The sequence below is a fragment of the Barbus barbus genome (assembly GCF_936440315.1).
Source record: "Barbus barbus genome assembly, chromosome: 21".
NCBI classification, from domain to species: Eukaryota; Metazoa; Chordata; class Actinopteri; order Cypriniformes; family Cyprinidae; genus Barbus; species Barbus barbus.
Window position 1 is genome coordinate 18513285 of NC_136749.1, and position 21077 is coordinate 18534361.

Genomic DNA, 21077 nt, shown 5'->3' on the forward strand with positions numbered 1-21077 from the left:
TAATGCATAAAGACTACAAAAGTAATGGATGCATCTGGCTTGATTTGTGAAAGTCATGTTTACAATCTGTAGTATCACTTAGATCCACCACCTCGGCTGAAACCTCAAGTTAAAAAAGTTTTCTCTTCCATTTGTATGAGTTTGAAATTGAAAACATGACATTTGTGTTTTTCTGTAAAGCTAAGAGCGTTCAGGCAAAGTAAGAATTAAGCTCGTCTCCAAGACAACAGACAGGAAGTGTCGCTTAAGTGGTTTCCTGATGGCTTCCTCTTTATCGCTGGATGATATCTGACATGTTGTGTGTGTGCAAGTCTGTAATGTGTTTCAGAGATAAAACAATGAATATCCAGTTAGCTACAGTTTAATGAATTTAATGTATTTTGTGATATTTGTGATAATGTAAATGTCATGAATGTCTTAATCTGGTAAAAAGAGCACTTCTTACATTTCCAGATTTATGTTACATTTGCTTATATCATTTGTGTTCTTCTTTTTTTTTGTCTCAAAGCAGAGTTTGAAATAATATTAGCAAATTAGATTTTTGGCTTAAAAGACAGAAGTAGTTCAAGTAGCAAGTATGTCATGCTAGTGTTTGTTTCATGGTTTATCTTGTCTCTCAATGTGTTTACATGTGTGTGTGTGTGTGTGTAGGCCTGTCTAAATGTAGGTGTATGTCTTTGGGTGAGCGTGTTTTCACATGTTTTATTTAGGTCAATTGGTTTTATCTGATGTTTGCTCTTACTTGAGCAAAGTATGTGTTTCACAGCAATATTACAGAGTTCCTCAAACAATAAAATCAAACGTAAGCTGTAAACAATCACATTTAACATATAAGATGTACAACAAACTCTTTGTTGTCAGTAACTGAATGAATACAGGTATTCAGCACATGTATCACAGTGAACCTCTCTAAAGTTTAACATAAATGCTGTAACTGTACATGCTAATATACTCAATACAGATAGATTTTAACATATCACGTGTTGATATTAATAAAACATTCAAATACAATTATTCAAACTCTTTAAAGAGGAAGTACTGTAGCAGCCAAACTGCACTTTCTTTGTGATACCCAGGCTTCGGACGTCCTCTTTTATTGTGATTCAATTTAGTTACCTGTGTTTTATGGCACAACTAAATGAAGTCTGCATCAAAACATGATTTGTGGTTGTGTTCATTCATTCACATTTAATTTAATCCTAGAATTTGCTGCCGCACATGCAGTTTTCTGACCATTCTAGAACTGATGTGATCTATCTGTGATATAATAAATACTATTTAATCATCAATCTCTCCTGGCTATTCACAGCAGATTGCAGGCTGTGCTTCGCATGGGGAGGTTAGCTGGTAATCGTGAGTACTGGCTTCTGAAACTGTGCTTTTTGTTGTTTAGCTCTGGAGCTGCATTCTCTTGGCTGCCAGCAGGGGGAGTGCTTTCCTGTGCATTACTAGAAGCGTTCTCTGCCTTCCCTCCTTTGTTATTCTTTGTCTTTTTAACCTTTTCTTTGTCCTGGGACTCATTGGTGAATGTGTTTGGGTCTGGAGCGCCCTCTAGTGCTGGCAGGGTGTCAGGGGGCATGTCAGTGGGAGTGGGTTTGCCCTCAGCCTGCTCCTCATTGGGGGTGTTCATGTTTGATGGGGAATGTTTGCTGTTGGTGCAAGTGGAACTAAAGGGGAAAAAAACACATTGATGATGGAAGAAGACAGAAACACAACTGTTAAGACTTTTTGTTTGGTTATTTTACTGGAGAACATAATACAGCTCATGATGGATTGAATGGTGCATGCTCAAATGATTGGCAGGTAAGTCATATTATGTTTCATGCATCAAAATGATTCTTTCTAAACTGCAGAGAGTATTAAATTAGCTTTTTATGTTAGGCCATCATATATTAAATGCTTGCTAAGAAGACCAGCTGCTTGCATATGTTAGTGTTCCCACTAGCCCTTTTGGACTAGCAAAAGTTTCTTAGTCAACTATTATGCTTGTCAACCTGCTTTACCAGTTACGTTTTGTCCACCTGTTAGAATCTGGCCCATAGTGTTGTATTTTGAGTTGTGTTTTTCCAAACTCACCCATTTGAGCTTCTGTCTTCTGAGTCTTTCTGCTCATTGCTGTATCTGAGCTCTGCTGGAGTCTTAAATGAGAGATCTTTCTTTCCCTTCAGCCAGTATGTCTTCATATAACCTTTACCCTTAATCAAGAGAGATTAGAGTTGATTTCACACCAATTTAAGACATTATTTGTTTGCAGTATGAGTAATGTAAAGTAATGCTCTTTTTTGTTTGTTTTTTTGAGAAATTAGCACTTCTGAAAATATGCTTAAAATCATATACACCCACATGAAGTGAAGCAATTTAAATGGGAAATGGCAAAGAAATGTTTTATTTTACATGGAGTGGTTTGGAAATTTACATTACTGAGTGCACTTTTTTTGGGCAAGTATTTGGTTTACATGAAAGACTTGCAATAAACTTTTTAGTTCTGTGCTGTGCTTTATCTGTGTGAGAACCTAATATGTACACTACCATTTAAAAGTTTGGGATCAATAAGATTATTATAATTTTTTTTAAAGAATTTAATACTTTTATTCAGCAAGGATGCATAACATTGATCAAATATCGCAGTACTACTTTGGTAAAAAAAAAAAAAAACTGTTTCAGATAAATGCTGTTCTTTTAACATTTCTATTAATAAAAAAAATCCTGAAACAAATGTATCCTGTTCCACAACAATATGAAGCATGAAGCAGCACAACTCTTTTCAACATTGATAATAATAATACATTTTTCCTGAGCCTATTAGAATTATTTCTGAAGGATCACGTGACACTGAAGGCTGGAGTAATGGCTACTGAACATTTTTACTGCAGCCTCGGTAAGCATAAGAGACTTAAAAAAAGAAAAAAACATTACCAAACAACCTTACCAAACACAAACTTTTGAATGGTGTACATAGTACAAAGTTTTAATGTGCATAACATTGTTGATATTGGCAGTGAAGATGATTAGGTTGATTATGAATTGTAGTACCTTAACAAAAATCTTTCCTCGTTCCTCAATGATGTATGGTTCATGCTCCAGATGGTCTTTGGTGGTCTGACTGATGTGGATTTGCATGCCCTAGCCGCACAGAAAGAGAGAGATAATAATTAGATTTTTAATTAACTGCATTTTCTTTCAAATGAATTTAAAATTACTCATTAATATTTTCTATTGCATGATGAGACAGTTTTGTTTAGTTATTAGAAGCTGTTCATTTTTCTCAGTACAGCATAAGAAAGTGGCTCACCACACCATTAGACTCCATCCGCGAAGCCGTGTTTACCGTGTCTCCAAACAGACAATACCTGGGCATCTTCAGACCTACCACACCTGCAACCACCATTCCAGAGTGAATACCTGTGTGAAGACCACCACAAAAGAGTTTAAAAAGTCTAAATCACTTTCTCACATTGTGTGGCATGTAGAGAAAAGATCAGATGAAAGGATTGCAGTGGCTTTATGTGATGCTGTGTGAGTCCAGGTGCACCCACCAACACGGATCTGGATGTTGTCCCCAGTGGAGGGGTCTTTTAGATGGTCGATGGAGCTCAACATGTCTAGAGCCATGTCACAGATGTGGTGGGCATGAAATGTGGTCTTATTGGGCACACCTGCCACAACCATGTAGGCATCCCTAATGGTCTCCACCTGAGAGGCAAGAGCATTTGTTGCATGTCATTTCACTCAATTTTGAAGGCTTTAATAATGACGGTAAAGATGAAAAAACCTTAATTAGAAATATATAATGATATTTCATGTCATGTTCGACATTAAAGGCATTTATAATGTATAATAAATGGATATTAATTTTGAAATTTGCTTAATATTACATACACTACTGTTCAAAAGTTCAGTGGGATCTGTAAGGTTATTCAATTAAATTAATTTATACTTTTATTTCAGCAAGGATGCATTGTTAATCAAAAGTGACTAAAAAAGAAATTACAAAAGAGTTCTATTTCAAATACATGCTCTTCTTTTCAACAAATTATCAAAAACCATGAAACAATGTATCTTGGTTTCCACAAAATATTAAGCAGCACAACTTATGTGTTGATATAATAATAAGAATGTTTCTTCAGAACCAAATTAGCATATTAGTAGGATTTCTGAAGGTTTAATGACACTGAAGACTAGAGTAATGGCTGCTGAAAATTCAGTTTTACCATCACAGTAAAATAACATTTAAAAAAAGAAAAAAATGTATTACTGTTTTACTGCATTTTTGATTAAATAAATGCATCCTTAGTGAGCAGAAGAGACTTCTTTCAACCCCGAACTTTTGAACAGTCATGTATCCACTATTGACTGATATGTATAAATTATACAAATATTTTTTATATTATTTTAATATTTTTTTCCAATATAAAAAATCTCTAAAATAGGCCAATAACCGAAATGGTGCTGATAAATTGTGCCTCCATTGGTAAGAAAAAGTAGATCACCGTCTTGAAGGTCTTTTAGGTCAAAGGACATGCATGAGAAGCTATTCTGTTGTGTCATGTGGTTTTCGTTTGAGTTACTTATGTTACCTTGTAAACATTGTGCTTTTCGCTGAGGGTGTCAAAAACGATGTAGATCTCATTTAGCATGTCCACCACCTGCATGGGGGTGATGTGGATACAGATCTCATTAAACTTCACCACATCGCTGAACAGGATGGTCACGTCCGGGAACACCTGGAGGGAGATAACAGATCAATAATGCCTCCTAAAAAAAAGCAGGACAGCACAAGAGGAAAACCAGACGGCTTTTCATCATAATTCATTCTCTCTTGAGATCTTGATATAGTCAAAATCACAATGGGCACTTATTACTAAGAAAAGTTCATATAAATTGTGTGCTTCATTGTGCCAGTAGCGTGTGTACCTGACATGTCTCCAGTGCTGTGATTCCCTTGCGCAGTCGGTCTGCCACTGCTTTGGGGATCATGGCGTACAGCAGGGAGTCTCCTCTCTTCTTCTCCTCATCCAGCTTTTTAATGATCTCCTGCAGCTGTGCATACTTCTGCTGCTCCTGTAGATGGCACAGTAAGAGTTCGGCCTGTCATTTGCATGTTATTTCTAGATGCATAGCCACAGCCAAAGACTCTATGCTTATTAAACGGCTTAATAGACTTGAGTCAGTCCGTGCCAGAAATTCTGCTACATAACTCCTTTTATATAAACTGAAATAAAATGTGTCTCTTTAAGGATGGTGGTGGATTACAGTATTTGTAAGTCTAGATTTTGAGCTCGGTGACATCAGTGCGGCAATCATACCTGGTCAAGTGCCAGTTGCAGCTCGGCTGATTGCTGTGTTCCTGCCAGGATGAGCTCTCTGCTGGAGTCGTGCAGGTTTAAATCATTGACGTAAACACCCATTTTTATCATGTCCTCCACTGTCTCAATACTGTACAAAGGAGAATACTGTTTAAAATAGACTTCAGCATTTTTAGCTATAATCTTATAGCCTTTTTTTGTGGTTAAACTGTATATAGAGACAGTTAGACAATTGAAGAGCTGGATGTGTTTATATAGTAGTTTTCAAATGACGAGTAACAGGTCTGTTCTGATTGGCTCATGGACAGTAGTTAAAAAAAACCATGTTTATGCAAATTATAAAAAGCCATCTAACCATGTAATTGTCCATATCTGAGAAATTAAATGGGCTTAGTAACTTTAAAGGGAGGAGAAAATACATATTTTTGTTGAAATTAGTTTATTTTAAGTATATATTTGTTTGACTTTGGGCACTGAACAGTTTTGCTGCAGTATTGGATTATGTCCAATGTATAAATATGGATCATTAAGCAAAACCAGGGAGGTCAGAGCGAGAGAGAGAGAGAGAGAGAAAGGGGAAAATGGTCTTTTAAAATTAAATAATGACATTTTGGAGGGGAAAGGAAATTTTAATATTGTAAGTTGATCTCAGGATTAAACTAAAATGGTTTGAGTGCAGGATATGGTCCCTTTGAAATGACGTGATTGTCAGGTTTATGTGGCAATAACTAAACTACTGTTTTCAATTAGCTCAATGTTGTAAATGTGTGAGATTATGAGGGCTTACATGGGAGTTCCTAGAAAGATGAGGGAGTCCCATTGAGGGACATACTTCATCTGGCCCTTGAGGTGGAGAGGCTTTTTAGGGGGCTCCCGCATGTCTTCAAATATGGTTTCACTGCACTTGCCTACACGAGAGAGAGGACGTTTCATTTTTCACTGCATAGACAGAAGATTTGCATTCATATGGATGATCTAGAGGCACTTTCTGAGTCAAATTTAGTTCCCAAATCACAGAACAATGATTGTAATTTTATTGACTTGATGAAATTTCTTATTGTTGCTCATTCAGAGCACCACTTTACTGTAATGTGTCTAACCGGTGACAGTCTGAAAAGCCAGCAGCTCGATGTCCTCTCCTCCAGAATTAGCCGAGCTGTTGTACGGAGTCAGAGCGCTGCTGTATTCCTGATCCGTCCCCTTCATTTCCTCCATCACTTTAATATCTGAGAGAACAGCAGAGGCAGTGACAGAAGTCAGCATGAGATGTTTTCGAATATTATCTGCTTTAATCTGTAGAGGCACGGCATCTGGGTGTGAACTGTCACATATCTGATTTCTAATGTCTGAGGTTCTGATTGGTCAGTGTGGTTTTAGCAGTCATAACGCCAATGTGGAATATGAGCACAGAATTCTCAAAATTCCACAGAATTGAAAACAATCATCTTTCAAAAGATTTCTTTACACATTGGTCAGTGTTGTATAGTAGAAGTCTAGTTTAAACCCACCTCAAATTTTTAGAAATGTACTTTTTGTTCATGTTTGGCTAATATGGCCTTTTCAAGGTGGACATTTGAGTCATTATTTAAAAAACTGTAAATTATAAATGATCATATTTATTTGACCAAAAAAAGTAATATTATGAAATATTATTACAATTTAAAATGGGCCTATCTGTTTTCTATTTCAATATATTTAAAAATTGATATAGAAATGATAATGATAATGATAATGAAAATGATAATGATAATGATAATTTTCAGCAGGCATTACTCCAGTCTTCAGGGTCACATGATCCTTCAGAAATCATTCTTATGTGCTGATTTGTTCCTCAAAAAACTTTACTTCTTATCAATGTTGACAACAGTTGTGCTGCTTAATATTTTTGTGGAAATTGATACATTTTAACGATTTTTGATGAATAGAAAGTGTATTTTTTATTTTAAAATCGATTTGAATCTTAAATATACAAATATAGGACAAATAGGAAAAACTTGACTCTTATTATTATTATTATTTTTATATATTACATATAAAAATACAATAAAATGTAATTGTACAGATTTTCCCCCAAATCAGTTTAAGAATTGTGAAAACATTCTGCCGATTCAGTTTTGCCCCACACTCTAATACTAATTTAATACTAATCACAATCCAATACTAGTCCGAGCACTATACCTCTCTCGTCCTTCTTGGGTTTTTCACTTTCCTCTTTCTCCTCTGGTTCTTCTTTGCTGAGTTTAGGGATGTTGACCTTCTGTTTGCTCTCTACCACAGCCTTAGACACCAGTTCAAACACATTGTTGAGGTGGGTGTAGATCTGAAAGAGCGCACACCAACAAAACGCTTTTTCAGGACATAAATGCCAAGAGCAAGAAAAGAAAGCATAAACATTTTTTTTTTTTAGATGGCTCATCTAAAACTCTTTAAGTTGTCTGTCTGTTTAAGTTATCTGTTCTCCTACCCTTCCGTTCACTCACATTATCCCAGCTGAATTCCAGCATGGGTCGCACCAGGGTAAACTCCTCATTGACCTTTTTGCCCTGCAGATCAGAAAACACCTCTTTCAAACCGTCTCCGATCCGATACATGGTCATGTCCCTACGGAATATCACGCTGAAGGGGAACATGTCAAAAAAGATTCCTCGCTTCATGGGCAGTTTCTCATAGCCTGGAGCTGTTTTCTGCTGGGGCATACGGTGCTTAAACGCAGCATTGTCAAAATTCATCTTGTACACCTTCAGAGAGAGTGAGAAGATCAGAAACGTGAGAAATAAAGAATAACAAAGCTTGGTTTGTGTAAACAGAGAAAGGTAAATGTCTGTTTGGACTCCTACCACATATGTCATTTTCTCTGTTTCCTCTTTAGACAGAATCTCCACCTCAATGTCTGTGTTGTAAAACTGTCGGCCCACCTGAGAGAGCTGCCCTACAGAGAAGTCACAAGAGACGGTATTTGAATTTTAAACAGGCTGAGACAGCACTGTGGACTGACTGACCAGCTTTCATTGTGTAAGGTCTAGTCAAACATCATTTTACCACATCTCTATTATCTAAGCTTTACTTTCAAATCATTATTTTACCTAACATCTCTCGAGAATTTTAATATGCAGTTTCAGAAAGCGCACGTACAGAAGTCACCAGTAATCTCATTTTATTAATATGGTAACTGTTCAAAAAATAAAAGATGTAAAAAGCAGATTCATTAAGCAGATACAGGGAAGCTCAAAGCTATTGTACACTTTTTAGATTGGGTGAAATCAAGCGGATATCTCAGTACTTGACCTGTAGTAATTATCATAAAACAGTTCACTCCTGAATTTACATTAGTGGTGGCCAATTTTCAGTGACTCTTTCTGCAAGTTACTTTGTGCCAATAGGTGGCGACATACAGCTATATTTATAAATGACTCATTGAATCATTGATTTAAACCAATTTAAAAAAAAAAAGAGTGTCAGAGACTCAACTGAATCATTTATTCCATAGATTTGTTCAAAGCATTGATTCATTCATGAATCACTGAATCATTCATCCAATCGATTCATTCGTACACGTTTGTTGCTTTGAGATGCTCAGTTGTTAACTTTGCTTTGGCTTTATTTGGAGACATTTGCATTGGCAGTGCAACAAAGTATGTGACCATATAAAACATATATTACTGACGTATTGTTTATTGAACTGTTGTATAAAAACATTATCACACCAGACCTGCTGGTCTGAATACACTCTCCTCAACATGCATCTAAAAACATAACTCAGCACGTTTACCTTTGACAAACTGTGTGAATCCTTTCCTGGTTGAACGGTAGTGCAGGGTAAGACTCGTCTCACATTCTTCTTCTACACAGAAACTGGGCGGCTGGACTTTTGGGAAGGAGAAACGAAAGTACTCATGCAGGTTATCTAGCTCATTGATGAAATCTCGTACATTGCGCCCCAGTACCTGAGACAGAGATGTTAGAAGATATTTAAAAGCTGTGTAAAATGTGTATACAATTGTATTGAGAACGCCCAATTAAGAAAACTAAAAGCAAAAGTTTGGGTCAGTGAGATTATGTGAATATTTTTTGGTGAAAGAAATCTCTTATGTTCAGCATGGCTGCATTTATTTGATATAAAAACAGTAATATTATGAAATATTTTTACAATTTAAAATAACTGTTGACTATTTTAATGTATTTTAAAATGTCATTCTTGTAATGACAAAGATGAATTTTCAGAAGCCATTACTCCAGTCTTTAGTGTCACGTGATCCTTCAGAAATCATTCTGATATGCTGATTTGCTGCTCAACATTTCTTATTATTAAAATAAAAAACAATTGAGCTGCTAAATATTTGTCAACTGTCAACTTTTTATTTAAGGATTCTTTGATGAATAGGAAGTTGATCAGCATTTATTTGAAATGGATTTTTGTATTAGTGTAAAAGTCTTTACTGTGTCAATGTAAAGCAACCATGCTGAATAAAAGTATTAATTTCTTTAAAAAAATATATATATTTTTTTAACAAAACGTTATGTGAGTACCTGTCAAATACAGAGTCTACCATGTTTGATAATCACCTTTAAGATCCTCTCATAGCCATAGTTTCCTATCCGCTTGACCATGTAGACCCCGAAAGCATACATCAGCTCATCATGAGTTTTCCCCAAAACCTCTCCAGCTGCCTTTGCCAATCTTAAAATCAGATTATCACTGGAATAGCAAACACCAGCATCGTTAAAACTTGGATGAAATCTATGACACTTCATTTATCAGAAATGCGACTCTTATAGGACTTACTTGTACATCTGGTGTCGAACAAATTTGAGGTGCGGGATCTCCGCTCTGGCCTCGATTAGCCTCCATACGTCCTCTCCATATGATTCATTAATGTAGTCATTCACAGCCTCCAAATACAGGCCATACATCTTCAGGGGGTTTAAAACCTCCACTACACTGCCCCAGAAATCTGATCAGCCTGCAGAGAGCACAATACCTGGATCAGTGACATCAAGAGGCTTTTAGTTAGGCTTTTAGATGGCAAAAATCAATATAATGCCCAAATAGACAAGATGCATAAACAAGCAGAGATTTATAGAGGACTTGAAGATACAAACATATAACTCATCTCTGATTTGATTAAACTGGCCAGTTTAAAACGAATAGATGTTCACTAGATATTATATTGTTGCAGCCAATTTTGTGTAATCTATGAGACACTGAAAGCTTCTGTGTTGCTTATCCATTCTTTTTTGTTGTCTATTTGTGTAAAATGGTATTTTGTTTGATTGATGAGTACTATATAATGTGCTGTGCTGTTATAAACCAACTCTCCAGTGACGGGCTGTTTAATACACAAACATCCTCTATAACCCCATAGTCATGAAAAAAAAATAGAATAAAAAAATAGATATAGCAGATAATACAGTCTACACTGCTAATGAACACCAAATTCGATTAAACTAACAGATCAGTAGATGATAGAGAAGTAAGAGTATGTATGTGGCTTACCTGTAGACCTTCAGTCCTGTGTAATGAGTCTGAATTTGGCTAAAGCAGAACCTTCTCTCTCCCTCTTTCTCTCTTAGTCTCTCTCTCTCTCTCTTTAAACACCTGTTTTTGGCACCTGAAGCACTTCATACTCCTTTCTGTCAGGACAATGACCACACAGGATAAAACAGGAGAGCAGGAGTGTGTTTGTGGCAGGTGCTAAACAACACATATGCATGGACAGTCATCATACACAGTCCCCTTTCTCCTTCTCATTGACATTTGTTGCTATAAATGAAGTGTAATTCTAAAGTTATGCCATTTTTATGTAAGAAAAAATTGATTTTGTTAAACCTGTAATGAACCTGCTTTCAAAAAAATCTGAAATATGGACACACACACACACACGTTTTGTATTATAGAGTACTTGTTATTGACTTAAGTTTTTTTTTTTGTTACTGAGCTATGAAATCTATCCATTGTGAAATCCTTCATATCGTCATTAAGACATGTTTTATTATGTTTATTGAGCTACTGTCATTCATTGTGATTGCTGATGATAAAAGGAGAATTAATATTATGCATTTCTGTCTCTAAAACCTTGACAACATACTGGATAAAAGAATTAGGAGAGAAATAAAGAGTGTATTATTATTATTGGGCTAAAGTCCCCTTTAGTCTTTGGCTATACGCAAATGGCTCTTACCCTTTAACAGCTTCAATCTAAATTGTCTGCATTGAAACAAAAATTGTGCTTAACCTATCCTGATACAAGTACAGGAAATTTATGCATATGTTCTGAATTTACGTAGGATTTTTAACATTGAAGATTGCACAGATATGTCAAAATTTGAGTAAATATTTCAAATTGTTTTAAATAGTTTTAAATAATTTTAAAGTTAACAAAATATATCATTAAAAACTTACAAATTATTAACCTCGCTCTCCTTACAATGTTAAAATGGTCAATGAAAGCCGATCTTGTTGTCTTTGTGTGTATTATTCTCATTAGCCGCTAGGGGCCACTGTTGACACGTCTTTACGTTATTGACTCCACGCTGAAAGCAGCAAAACGACTCGGTTGTTGCCCTTTAATATCAAACGACTCATTATCGTTGCTTTGCAACGCAAATAAATGGCTCACATCATGTTTATTTTGTATGTTATGTTTATATATACATATACATATACATATATGTATATATATATATATATATATGTATGTGTGTGTGTGTGTGTGTGTCAAAGTGGGCATGTGTGTGACTTATGCGCATCCTAAAAGAGACTCTGAGCACTTGACAGTGCAATTAGTGCTGTATGCTGAAAGGACCGGAGAAGCGAGAACTGTGTTCCTGTATAGCTTCCTCACAAGCCAATAATTAGCATGTATTTGTTTCCAGTCACCCAAGAAAACTCTCTCAGCACCTATAAGCCTCTATCTCTCATTTACAGTAGCCTACTCTGTCTCTGTCTCTGGTCTATTTGAACAATAAAAAGGGTCATATACAAGTCCACTAGTTACTGTAGGTCTCTTTCTTGTTTATTTACTGCATTTTTCTCTCTCTCTTCATGATTGTACAGTGTAAGTTACAGTAGGTCACAATGCCTGTGATAAACAAGGTAGTCACAAGTACTTTGTCTCAGTATCTATTAGATGCTGGATTTAAATACCTGGCTCAAAACGCTCAAATTCGGATAGGCTTGTGAATTATGCCCTCCAAACTTTCCAGTTTTTTGTAGTAACCGTTGAGTAAACAAGAGAACACGATAAAACTATTCCGACAAACATTAAGACAATAATTAACTACATCATGATTAAAAAGATAAATAAATAACTTTTATATTTCTTGTTTTACACAAAAATGTCATGGGTATATAGAAAAAAGTAAAAAAAAAATACTATTATTAAAATTATTATTAATAAATAATAAAGTAAAAATTTAGCATTTAATTTGTACTAATACGTTTTAATGTCAGTATAAAATTGTTCAAGGTACTCTTCTATTCCATTTGATTTTATGATAATAATGAGCTATTTTAAAAATAGCTTGTTAGTATTAGTAGTTTTTTTCTTTTTTTTGTAGCCACGACTTTAAATTTCACTGCAGCAAATTTCTTTGATTATTACGCCGGAACAAGAGTATAGTTCCTAGCCATATCAGCCTAGAAAATCGCAACTTTTCATTTTCCGTCGGTCTTAGTGCACGATGTAACTACAGAAGAGTCGAAGCTTTAAATAGGATAATTATCGAAACTCTTTAGTCATTTTTGAGCGAGATGCTAATGGTCTAATCCGATTCAATGATCTATGCTAAGCTAAGCTAAGCTAAAAGTGCTACCGCTAGACCCGGAGATCGGCTGAATGGATTCAAAAACGGTAAAACTCAACTGTTTATCTCTAGGGGAGTTGTAAAATGAGCCTATTTCCAAAAAAAGTGGAGTGTTCCTTTAAAGTAGCTATACTGAAATAACTTTCGACCATAAACCATCCTATGACAAATATTCAGTAAAACGTGAGACACTTGTCCTGATCTCCCCTGTATGCCCACTTATATTCAAATGATTCCTTTTGAGAGTTTCCAGAACCTTCCCTCGTTTTCATCCAGCGAGGTACTTTTACTCTTGCCTCTGAGGATTATGCATAACAAATACCTCGATCATTTGTTTGCATTAGCATTTCAGCTTTGTGCTGAAATCTTTCGAAAATCCCATGTCAGTCTATCTTTGAGGCAAATCAGGAGCTCTCAGAGGAGCTATGAAGCCGTATGTGTGTGTATGTGGAGGTTGAAATGCAGCATATGTGAATGCGTGTGCATGGATGTGTGGGAGGACAGCATGTTTATGGTTCCAAAGCCAATGCTCTGAAAACCTCTGCAGAATTTCTGTTTTATTCTTATGGCTGGTTAAGGAATTACATAAGACCTTTTATTGATTTGTTGTTTCGTAAGTAATGAAGTAAGAACGATGGAATAATTTAAAGACGTACATCTCCTTCAGATATCTCCGGCATGCAACTGGCACTGTGAACTTGTGTGCTTGTATAATGACATTCTTTTATGTTTGTCGGCCTGCATCTGTGTTGCTACTTCACTGCTGAATGATGGATGAGTCATGTTTACATTGCAGTCAAAAATATTACTAATGCATGTACATGGCGGCACATCCTGTGGTCTGACACTGATGGATTTCATGCATAATAAGGCCAGACTCTTTCAGGACCAGTAGTCAGAGGGAAGAATGCAAATGCCCCCATCATATCTAATATGTATTCACTCATAAATGTTAATTCAATGAGTGTGTGTATTTACCACCAGAATGACTTCACAAAAATATTGCCACATTTTCAAATATGAACTCACTATTTGGCAAATAATTTGTGTGATCCCTGTAGATAGGATTGAGTCTGCAGCTTATTTAATAGGAACGTGACCGTACAAAGGCAATGTGGATAATTCACACGTTGTGAAAATGGAAATTTCTTGGCAGACGAGCCCGAAGCCATTATGCCCCATAGCTGAATCCTGAATACCCGTCTGCGTCTGTTTCCTATTTCTCCTCTTTCTTTCTTTTTCTCCTCTCTGTCCACAATTCTCACTGAGACCTTAACGTTCTTGTTTCTCAATGGCATCATTTTATCTATGGCCACGAGGGTTCATGTCTAACCACACGAACAGTTAAAACATCTATGATCACTTCACTGCTAGCTCTGAAGCCAAATGCCTGTTTCATATTCATGCGTTGATCTTCCAGTGAGTATTTTTACCGTTTAAGGATGCAACTGCAAAGCCCCAGTGAAGCACAGACGTTTCATTTTGTGCTTTTAATGAAATTATTGATAACAGTATTGATTCAGAGAGGTTGGTGTGACCTTGACATTTGCTTGGCAGGCTTGTAGAAGAATGTGAACCAGACATTGTTTTGATTTATATCACCATAACACATCAAGTCAGTTTGTTTGTATTAGGTTGGTGGATATCAGATTGATGATATGGACTTGTAGGAGGGGCAGCTTAAAAATATCAATATTGAATATGTTCTGTGCTTTCAATTGCTTTCAGTTGTACAGGAGAGAAATCTTCTATATGAAGAGATCCATTTTGTAATGCTGAAAATGGGGGGTGACAGCTAAGGGGTTAATATATTTTTGATTATTTTCAAATCATTGCATGCAAAAGGCTCATATGAGTAAGCAGCATTATTCTAGACCTGCTTAAAATGTTGAAGTTCAGATTTTGCAATGACTACTTCAATGAACTACGATGATTTAGATAAAATTTAAATCTAAAATTTGATCAAAGAAGTGATGTGTGATCTAACAAGTCACATCAATCGCATTCACTATGAATTAGTTGGTCAGGTATCTTTGAGTTTAGTCTACCAACCAATGATTTTCATTACTACAAAGGTGGATACATTTTTACCAGGGTTCATTACCTGCTTTGGGGCAGGTTATGTTTTCGATTACAGTTCTCAAATAGACATTGGGCCAATCAGCTGTGAGCAGTGTGATGAATCTTTGATGCACTGAAGTAATTTGCCCTGTATCTCTCCCTCCAACCTAAAGTGCACTTCACAGGGAGAGACTTTCATAAATCCACATAATCGGCTTTCCATAATAATTATTTGAGAGATATAGATTTTCAGGAGAGAGAGCCTTGTACCTTTGTCAGCATTTTGAGCTGCACATTAAAAACGTATTATTGGTTTGTATATATTTGCAAGTGCTATATTGCTGTAGGTGAAGCGGAGAATCTGCAGAAAAATACTTTCTGAAGTTCTGATTGTATAGTGTAGAACAATAGTGGTGATTTGTTTTTTCAGTGACATGGATTAGCCAGTAGGTGGCAACTTAGAGTCATTGAATGATTCATTCAACCATTTGTAAAAAAAAAAACATGATTCATTTTGTTCCTGTATAAATTAGTCTGTTATATAAATTAGTTTGATAAATGACAGACTTATAAAGATGGAATCGTTGAATCATTTACTCAGATGATTTGTTCACATCCAGGCCACGTCCACAATCGTTTGAAGTACTCCTACTGTATGTTGCTTTGGAGACTTTGTGGAAATTATTTTGTGGTGGGAAGAAAAATAGTAAGAAACTGGGAACATTGTGTGTAGTATGTAAGTTGTTAAATATGAATTTATTTATTGAAATGTTTGCAAAATCACATTCTAAACCATTCTGATATTTTGAATAGCAGCAAGGCTGTGGTAACCTGGAGTGTCCTGCATGCTTATAGTCAAAACAAATGCTTCCTTTGTGTGATATTGCATAAATACAGCGGGTATTTTTCTCAGTAAATATATTTCTAAAGGTGCTGTTGACATGCAAGTTCAGAAATTAAAGTATTGAACGCATGAAGAAAGGGAGGTGCAAAAAGGCATGGAAAGCCTGAAAACACCAACTGAAATCCATCCGTAATTAGAAAGCAATCCTGCACCTTGTCAATGGAAATTAATATTAGCTGGTTCAATCCCAATTGATGCCTATAAAAAGGTGTATAAGCAAATGTATATCATGTATAAGCATGGTGGGTAAAAGTAAAGAGCTCTCTCAAGACCTTTGCAACCTTATTGTTGCAAAACATATTGATGGCATTGGTTACAGAATGATTTCTGTACTTCTGAATGTTCCAGTGAGCACTGTTGGGGCCATAATCCTTAAGTGGAAAAAACATTGTTTCACCTTAAACCGGCCATGACCTCACAAGATTTCTGACAGAGGAGTGAAAATAATTATCAGAATAGTTGTCCAAGGGCCAAGGACCACTTGTTGAGTGCTTCAGAAAGACCTGGAATTAGCAGGTACAATTGTTTCAAAGAAAACAACAAGTAATGCACTTAACTGCCGTGGCCTGTATGCATGCTCAAAACGCAAGACTCAAAAAGCACGTAGAAGCTTGTTTAAAGTTTGCTACACAACTTTTAGACAAGCATGTGAAATACTGGGAGAATATAGTCTGGTCAGATGAGACTAAAATTTTATTCTTTGGATGCCATATTACACACCATGTGTGGAGGTCAAATAACACTGCACATCACCCCAGAAACATCATGGTGTGGCACTGGCAAAATTCATATAACTGAAGGAAGGATGAATGGAAAATGTACCAAGACATTCTTGATAAAAGAATTCTGCTGCCATCTACCAGGATGATGAAGATGAAACGAGGGTAGACATTTCAGCAAGACAACGATCCCAAACACAGCCAAGGAAACTCTCAATTGGTTTCAGAGAAAGAAAGTAAAGCTGCTAGATCAACTGACTTGAATCCAATAGAAAATATATGGAAAGAACTAAAGATCAGAGTTCATAGAAGAGGCCCACAGAACCTTCAAGATTTGAAGACTGTTTGTGAGGAAGAATGGGCCAAAATCACACCTGAGCAATGCATGCCTCTAGTTTCTCCATACAGAAGGCGTCTTGAAGCTGTCATTACCAACAAAGGCTTTTGTATGAAGTATTAAATAAAATAATATCAGTAAACATGTTCAATACTTTTTCCCCTGTCATTCCATTTTATTACACAGAATTTAATATCTATGTATGTATGGATTACTTTGGTTGTTACCGACATCTGGTGAAAATTTCATGTCAACAGCACCTTTAGAAATATATTTACTGAGAAAAATGTTGACGTGTTGTGCTTATTTTACCCGCTGTATACAAATATAATGTAAATCCGTAAAATATCCAGTACAGTAGTTTAATATAATTTTGCATTAATAATGATTAATATTAAAATAATATAGCTTAATCATTCCATCAAAAAAATTTGAGTGCTGCAGTGATTACTCAAAGTCAGTAGGATTTTTCCATTGGCTTTTATTATTGCAGAAAATGGACCAACAAAAGATTAGGATTTTTACATGGTTTATTCATCAGGATAATCTTCACAAATGACATTTATGAATGAAACTTAAATTTAAAAAACGTTTATAAATTTTGAAGCCTAAATACAATTGCCAGAAGCAAAATGTTAAACATAGACTATAAGCGAACTACATGGTCATCATAAAGCATAGCTTTTGACAGCGCTATAGTCTTCATTTTCCCTGAACATTTGATAGTAGTTTGCATTATTATAAACACAATGATGCTGTATGAGTGGTAAGTAAATGAGTTTTCCTGTTAGGATGGTTGTGTATTTATGTGGGTGACCCAAGTTCGATTCCTGGCTAGTGAGGTCCTCTCCTGGTCCCATCCCCAGCCCTCCTCTCCTGTCTTTTTCTGTCTCATCTCTGCTGTCTCCAAGAATAAAACAATTAATTATCTTGACCTTTTTAATAACCACAGACCTTATTTTAGGTATTTGACCAAAAACCCATTCAAAAAACCCTTAGGCAGGTAGTGTGAAAATGCTAACTCGTTTCAGGCTTTTGGCGTACAAAAATAGTCATCCCTGCAGCCCCCTGTTGATTAATTTTGGTACTACTAGTGACTCAGATGTGACACATTTCCCGTGAAAGAACCAGAAGTATTTAAAATAGCAATATTCCTCTATCTGAGAGTCAGATGACACATTATCAACACACTGGAAGACTGGAAGATTTCAGCTCCTTGGCAATGAGCAACACTGGTATTGGCATTTGCATTTATTCATTTGGTAGCGATTTGTAAAACCTGGACTTTCCAGCAGGGAGGCAGCTGAGAATACATGATGCTTGCTAAGCTAGGCCTTAAACACCAAGGAGAAACCCGTAAGTCCTCAGCCTAGCCAAAAGCCATTACTACAGTGTTGGCTAGCACCTCCCTTTGGGCCTGCTATACAGCAGATCTTGCAGCTCTGAGCCATAGGCAGGAGAAAAATAAGATTACAGTGTCTGAATGACAGCTAGCACAATGCAGGAAGGATAAGAAGTGCAAAGAAAGAAATACAGACAAAGACAGACAGAAGTAGAGAGAGGGAAGCAATCAGTGCATGAATATTCCATTTGCTGCACTGGAGCAGCATAGCAGTGGCTTTATACCTTCAGCCACCTGATCTGGAAATGAAATTACTACAGCCGATGCTCTTTTCTTCAATTTCTCACTCTTCCCTTTACTGTCCTTCGTCTTATCAAGGCTGACACTAATCCAATTTCAGCCCTGCTGGGGCCACAGCTTGCACGGTTATGTATACTGATGCCTCTGCCAGTATACACAAACAGACTCACACACACTCTTGGTTGCTCGTATGCACCTTTGTGTTATGTGGATGCAACAGCTGGTCTGTAATTGCATTAGTGAAGTTCATTTGGCCGCAGCTGTTATGGACTGGATGAGCAAGGTGGGCTTAATACACATACCGATTCTAGCACATCTGCCTTTAAAATGCATGTGGACACACAGACACCCGCATATTCAATCCCCCAATATGCAATCAGCCTCACATTTTTAATGGCCATTTTTAATGCCTTTAAATCTGAAGCAAACAGCTATGTGAAAACACAATCCCCTCCGTAATCACCTGTGCAGCACTGGAGGGAGGGATTAATCAATCATAAGAGCCTGTGTGGTTTTTTTTTTTGTTTTTTTTTGCTACTGTTCTGCAAAGCATTGTTGTCTCATTTTTCTGCAGCTATTTGTAGATGTGCTCCGAATGACAGTTTCTCCAAGTGGTGTTTACTGCATAGTGCATACTCTATGGGATGAAATTCACTTAATTTGACAAATTTTGTTTGTTGGAAAGCACTGAAATGATATCACACAACACTGAGTAAATACATATAATAGTATATATATACTGTATATATAGAATATATAAGTATTTAATATCTATCTATCTATCTATCTATCTATCTATCTATCTATCTATCTATCTATCTATCTATCTATCTACAAACACACACACTTGTATACTGTATATGTCTGTATGTATATAAAATATGTATTTATTTAGTATTAAAATATTTACTAATTATGTATCACAGGTTTAGGATTGTATTATAAATAGCTGAAAAATCAGTAAAAATAAAAATAGTTCTTTACATTTTTTTCAATTTATGTTAAAGGATTAGTTCCCTTTCAAATTAAAATTTCCTGATAATTTACTCATCCCCATGTCATCCAAGATGTTTATGTATTTTTTTCTTCAGCCTGTCTCCTCTTATATGGTCTCTGAAATGACTGAGTGCATCTCAGAAATTCTCTGTCAGTTCATCAGTTAAAGCTGTTGAATATGTTTACCATGTATAAAATGTAACCCATCTGAAATGCCCTTGACCAGGCTTGGTAAATGGGAAAGAGGTGAAATCTTTTCCCCCTCAAAAAGCAGCTCTTTAAATCCATTGCTCTGAGGAGCAATCATTGTGTCCCTATTATTCCTGCTGCTGTCACCCACAACAGATAGTGTGTCTGAGTGTGTATGTGTGTGAGTGCTGAGTAATGGTAGGTGGAGGAAGGTCAGCCAGTCCTTGCAGAGCGACTCCAGGGAGTGTGAACAGGGATATTAGATTATCCGCACATGCAAACCACAGGCTAAAACAAAGGCCAGATACAAATCGCACCAGCAACAGGCTCACATCAGAGCGGCTGGGAATGCATTTGGGTGTGTTTCTATTAAACAGCACCAAATAAGGAATAGTCCAGATTCAGTACAAATTAAGCTCCATTGACAGCATCTGTTGCAAAATGTTGATTAAAAATAAATATATATATATACACACACACACACACACACACACATATATATACATACACACACACACACACACACACATACACATATATAAATAATATGTTAGTTTATTTTTTCTATGAACAAATGGCACCATAAACCCTAAAATCCTGAAATTGTAAAAATGACAATTGAAAAAGCTTTAGAGCTTGAATAATACAAGTTTAAAAAGATAATTAATGTAAGTGCTTTTATTAAATTAGAAGCTTCGCATTTCTGCTTTTTAACTCTTCAGAATTGACCCCATTGACTTCCATTGCAATTTCCACAGTGTTAAATTTGTTTGTAAAAGCTAGTTAACACTGCATTAAACGCAACAAAAAAAGCAAGAAACCAAATATAGTGTTCCACAAAACACTGGCAATCAGTTCTGTTTCTGTTTACAGAATGCTCATGTGAGAAATTCATCAACAGCTAGGCTAATTAGCTGAAGTTAAAGCTTTTGAGCTTTTAATGGTGGCTGCGCTAAGTGTCAGCTGCTCTTTTGAACCTAAAAAAGCAAAAACTGGGAATTTTATGTTTATGTTAGAGCACCCTAAGCTTCTTTATGTAAATGTATAAATTTAGCACTGCGATAAAAAGCTGAGTTTGACACCAAACTCCTGAGATGAAATGCTAACTTGTGTCTGTGTG

The 21077-nt window shown here is 36.1% G+C and overlaps 1 protein-coding gene across 1 annotated transcript; it reads right to left on the minus strand.

Moving 5' to 3' along the window:
• Positions 1–1303: 1303 nt before the first annotated feature.
• LOC306887203 (soluble guanylate cyclase 88E-like) lies at positions 1304–10217 on the minus strand (the record flags this gene model as incomplete). The annotated part of the gene is made up of 16 exons (XM_079444781.1): positions 1304–1667; positions 2077–2195; positions 3034–3123; positions 3293–3402; positions 3537–3693; positions 4578–4724; positions 4915–5061; positions 5307–5436; positions 6094–6214; positions 6407–6532; positions 7485–7626; positions 7787–8044; positions 8144–8235; positions 9076–9250; positions 9870–10002; positions 10090–10217. 16 exons carry the CDS (start codon positions 10215–10217, stop codon positions 1304–1306), a joined length of 2439 nt encoding a protein of 812 aa, XP_079300907.1.
• Positions 10218–21077: the final 10860 nt, after the last annotated feature.